The sequence below is a fragment of the Sinocyclocheilus grahami genome, unplaced genomic scaffold (assembly GCF_001515645.1).
Source record: "Sinocyclocheilus grahami isolate Dianchi unplaced genomic scaffold, SAMN03320097.WGS_v1.1 scaffold27.1, whole genome shotgun sequence".
In the NCBI taxonomy this organism is placed as follows: Eukaryota; Metazoa; Chordata; class Actinopteri; order Cypriniformes; family Cyprinidae; genus Sinocyclocheilus; species Sinocyclocheilus grahami.
In genome coordinates this window covers 899,789-905,184 of record NW_015505206.1, presented here as the reverse complement: position 1 = coordinate 905,184, position 5,396 = coordinate 899,789, and the positions used below count along the sequence as shown (strand labels likewise).

General features: G+C 42.2%; 1 protein-coding gene across 2 annotated transcripts in view; it reads left to right on the top strand.

Annotated features, from left to right (window-relative positions):
- LOC107567456 (gap junction gamma-1 protein-like) overlaps window positions 1-4,868 on the top strand; it is a 51,557-nt gene extending 46,689 nt beyond the window's left edge. For both annotated transcript variants that reach the window (XM_016253140.1, XM_016253147.1), the window contains exon 2: window positions 2,076-4,868. In XM_016253140.1, coding sequence (XP_016108626.1) covers window positions 2,130-3,563 — 1,434 coding nt within the window. In that variant the 5' untranslated portion in view covers window positions 2,076-2,129 and the 3' untranslated portion in view covers window positions 3,564-4,868. The remainder of the gene's footprint in view (window positions 1-2,075) is intronic.
- The last annotated feature ends 528 nt before the right edge of the window (window positions 4,869-5,396 follow it).

Below are 5,396 nucleotides of genomic sequence, written 5' to 3'. Positions count from 1 at the left end.
CATTTCTGGTTTAATGCTTGGGATTTATTTTGCTTTGCCAAACCTATGAAACATTATTAAAATTCTGGCTGTCAAAGGATATCTATCTATCCATCCATCCATCCATCCATCCATCTCTGTCTGTCTGTCTGTTTTAATTTTCAAATTTGTTTGTGAACTATTCATATAATAATATTGAAAGTGCTTAATGATCGGAACGGTATAATGAGGCAAAATATATATATATTTTTTTTTTGTTTAATGTTTGGACTACATCAAATATTAAACCAGAATCAAACAGCCAATCCTAACAATATTATTAAAATTTACAGTTTTAGTAATATTGGAGCTGTCAAAGGATTTGTTTGTTTGTGAACTAATCTTGTAATGATACTAATGAAAATACTAAATGATATTCACTATGTTATGCAATGAAAAGAGCACATTTCTGGTTGAAAATTTGTAAAGGGGTGCAATGGGGCTCTTGGGAACATAAGCCAAAAAAGGCTGGGACACACTGTAAACAAATGAGATGGCAGACTGAGAGAGAGGGAGTGTGGATGGATGGATGAAGGGTATAGATTGGCTTTGACGTGGTCACAGGGGCATTTTACTGAATCTGTACATTGTCTGTCCCTGCCAAGGGGCAGGGCATGAGAACTGAGTGTGTGTGTGTGGAGCTAGAGAACCACAGGGGACTCTGGCTTTAATCAGTGAATGGGATCAACAATTATACCAGGAATGCCTTAATGTATTCAGGACAAAATGTTTTGGTTTGTGCGGCATGAGCTTGTTCTCTGTATAGGAAAAAATGTTTTTAGTTGTTTCTTGAAGATGGGTAAGGACACAGCTGCTTGGATTGAGTTGGGCAGGTCATTCCACCAGGAGGGAACAGTTAATGAAAAAGTCAGTGAAAGTGATTTTGTGCCTCTTTGAGATGGCACAATAATACACCGTTCACTGCAGAACGCAAGCTTCTAGAGGGCACATAACCCAAGTAATGAATTTAGGTAAATGGGTGCAGAGTCAGTGGTGGTTTTGTAGGCAAACATTAATGCCTTGAATTTAATGCGAGCAGCTATTGGTAGCCAGTGCAAATTGATGAACAGAGTATTGATTAATTAATTAATTAATTAATTAATTGATGAATTAATATGGTCATAACAATCACTACCTGCTTTATTGGTAGAAGAAATTCAAACATTCATTTAAAAAAAAAAAGCCAAACAAGTAGAGACAAACCCGAGAGGTCACACACTCACCCGCTCACCACAGCTGTTCTCCCTCAGGGAAGATTTGTGTGGTTCAGGCTCAGTGCTCAAGGTAATTGTGTCTGCGTATGTGTGTGTGAAAGAGAGTTCCGTTCGTTGAGTCTATTAGCACTAGGCTGACCTATTATCGATCAACATGTCTAGCAGAATACACAATGAACTATATATGGATGAATATTGGTATGTATTGGTACCATATCTGTTTGGATATAAAATTATTGGATATTTAATAGTGCTAATTTCATATTTCCTTCATTTGTTTACTTTTGTTGTCATCTAATGTTCACTAATTTATTCTTTAAAAACACTTTCATTTTTGTACACTTTAAAAACACTTTATTTAATAACACTTAATATAATCTTAAGCAAATCTCAAAATTAATATCTATTTTTCATACTGTATACTTTAATGGTGTGAGGCCTGTAGCATTTAAAATGCTGTTTATTTTAGTTTTTAATATTTAAGTTAGAAATATAGTAATTGTAATAGTGGCCATTTATTGATTTTCATTTATGAAATAAAAAGTTGTCTTAGATTCAAATGGTTGTATCATAAATTTTTCCTTTCAAAAAAGGTCTGGTTCTTTTAAATGGCTCTTTTAGTTAAAAGATGGGACTTTCATTCCTGCCATATTGTCTACCATATTGAGAATGGCTGTTTTTAATGAAACTCCTTCTTCTTACACAATGTATCTTTTATTAACTGTCAGTGCACATCAAAAACTGCACTAAAAATACTGTAATTATGCTTCACATACTGTATGTAATTGTTTTAAGTATAAGTAACTTTTAATTATATTTGAAACTCTCTGTGTTTGTCCACAGAGTCTGTGAGCTGTGCAGTGTGGGACGCTGTCTGCCCCGTTGTCATCAGACGTCATGAGCTGGAGCTTCCTGACGCGTCTGCTGGAGGAGATCCAGCACCACTCCACGTCGGTGGGGAAACTCTGGCTCACTGCGCTAGTTGTCTTCCGCATCGTGCTGACTGTGGTGGGCGGCGAGTCCATATACTACGATGAGCAGAGCAAGTTTGTCTGCAACTCGGGCCAGCCGGGATGTGAGAACGTCTGCTACGATGCCTTCGCGCCGCTCTCGCACGTGCGATTCTGGGTCTTTCAGATTATCCTGTCCGCCATGCCCTCTCTGCTCTATATGGGGTACGCGGCCAATAAGATCTCCCACAACGAGGAATTGAGGGGCGGTGCGGGGGCCGGGGCTCCAGTCGCAAGCAACTCAGCGGGGGGCGGATACACCCAGCGCAGACCGAGAAAGATGTACTTTGGTGCACGGCAGCATCGGCCAGGACATGAGGATGGGGAAGAGGAACGCGAAGACGACCCCATGATCTACGAAGTGCCTGAGATAGACAACACACGTCGTGAGCTGGTGCCACCGCGTCCCAAACCCAAAGTGCGCCACGATGGGCGCCGGCGAATACGAGACGATGGTCTGATGCAAGTTTATGTGTTACAGCTGCTGACACGCTCTGCACTGGAGGCAGGCTTTCTGGCGGGACAGTACCTGTTATATGGCTTTCGAGTGGAACCGATCTTTGTGTGCTCGGATAAACCCTGCCCGCACCATGTGGACTGCTTCATCTCACGCCCCACCGAAAAAACCATCTTCCTCCGAATCATGTATGGTGTCAGCTGCCTTTGCCTGCTGCTAAACCTGTGGGAAATGATTCACCTCGGAGTGGGAACTATCCGTGATGCACTGCACAAACGAACCGAATCAGCCGCCGATGATGAGTACCAGCTCGGCTTGCTTGCAGCAGGGGGCGTGTCTGTTGGAGTAGGTGGGCCTTCGCTCAGCGAAGGGGAACCAGGAGGCGGAGTTGGGGGCGGCGTACGAGAAGCAGACTATGTTGGTTATCCCTTCTCCTGGAATACTCCTTCTGCGCCACCAGGGTATAACATTGTGGTGAAACCCGAGACGATGCCGTACACAGACCTGAGCAATACCAAGATGGCGTGCAAGCAAAACCGTGCCAACATTGCCCAGGAGGAGCAGCAGCAGTACGGCTCCAATGAGGACAACTTCCCGTCTGCAGGTGAGGCGAGACCGCCTCCCATCAATAAAGATGTGATACAGTTAGAGGCGGCGATTCAAGCCTATACCTTGCAGCACCATGCTAGCAATAACCACGACGAGATGAACGACACCAATGACATCGACGAGAAGCCTCAGAGCAACATCACCACTGCACCACAGAAGGAGCGAAAGCAACAGTCCAAGCATGGAAAATCTGGGAGCGCTGGGAGCAGCAGCAGTAGCAAGTCCGGAGAAGGCAAACCATCTGTCTGGATCTGACATTTGCACACACACCTGAACATTACACTCAGTGGTGCACACTATTATCCATTTCTGCAAGTTTCTTTAGACACAAAATATCATGTGCATCCCACAGATTACAAAGACTGCAAACACGTGATTCAAAAAATGCTGTATATCTTTTTGAAGTGCTTTCGGTGCCTTAAAGAAACTCCATGAATGAGATGGATTTTTTTCGTACTATTTCTTTATCTTCCTAAAATAATCTTTATTACGTAGATTACGTCGAGCTCTAAGAACATTCCCTCATAATCCAGAAAAAACCCATCCGTTTTCAAAGTTCGGAACTATTCAGTGAGTTGAGAAAGTCTTCCTATCAGATTCTTCCGTAAGAGTGATGACGCCACAATCTGATTCCAAACCAGCTGTCTTCTTTTTGCCAGTGTTAAACAATAACTTTTGCATCAAGATGCCAAGCTATAACAATGCAATGATACACCAGTGCTGTGGTGGTACACTGTGGTCTTCAAGACCCAATAAACAGTCCTGTGAAATAAGCTGTAAATCTACATTTACAAACACGCAAACACATCCAGTGCAAATGTTTTCATAGCTATGGGTGTTTGAGGAAGCAGTGCAATGTCTTTCAGTTCTAGAGATTCTCTTAGTTTTGAGATCTCTGTAGTATTTCTAGCCACCAAGACTTGGGATATTCCGTTGATGGATCCACTTCCTACTCTGTTCTTGTACTATCCCCTACTGGTGAAGAAAGCATTTGCAGTCTAGTTTTATCAGCCATATAAATATATACAGGGTCCCCACGGTCCTGGAAATGACTCTTTGTGAGTTCAGTCATTATGAAATCCTTTATCCAGTAATTGAATGCTGAATAAGTTAAGGGGGAAAATCATGGAAATTCAATTCGCTTATAAAGTGTGGAAATTCTGTACGTTTAGGTGCATATGAAACTATTTTACATTCAGATTGACTTGTCTGAAAGTCACTGTGTATTGTTGGTATTGCTCTTATGAACCTGTATTTATGGGAACATCCTCTAGCTCTAACAAACTTGATATAGCCAGTCCAAGTAGCAGGTCTAACTTGGTTCAAATGGAGGTTGAAAGTTTAACAGTGGCACTCTTCAGATCATGCGATGTAGATATCTAAGGTACACACAATCAGATTCATACACACTGTGTGAAGAGTCTTCCATTTTCTCTTACTGCCACATTCCAACTTGTGAGACTTTTGCCTTTATGTAGGATGTTTCAGTTTGTGACAATTGCCATGGGAGACCAAATACTGTTTGTCACAAAGACATCGAGCTACTATGCAGTCATGCGGACTGAGCCTGGAATACTCCTTCTGCGCCACCAGGGTATAACATTGTGGTGAAGCCCGAGACGATGCCGTACACAGACCTGAGCAATGCCAAGATAGCGTGCAAGCAAAACCGTGCCAACATTGCCCAGGAGGAGCAGCAGCAGTACGGCTCCAATGAGGACAACTTCCCGTCTGCAGGTGAGGCGAGACCGCCTCCCATCAACAAAGATGTGATACAGTTAGACTGTGTGTGTGTGCTTGCGTGTAGCTGAGGACGAGGCGGCGGGGAGTGATTGCATGAGTGCATGTGACTAGTATTTGATTAATGAATTAAAGAAAAGAAAACCCTTTACATATCAGCATTTCAGCAGTATTTATTGATGCTGAAGATTGTGGCATTAGATTTGTGGTTTTTAAGCGAGACTTGACTTGTTTGTATTTTTAAACGTCGATTTGGTTTCTTTTTTTATTAGCTTTTTTAATACACGGAATTCTATTCAACAGTGCCCGTGTGATCTGATTATTACAAAATAGTTTTTGTTAGGATTT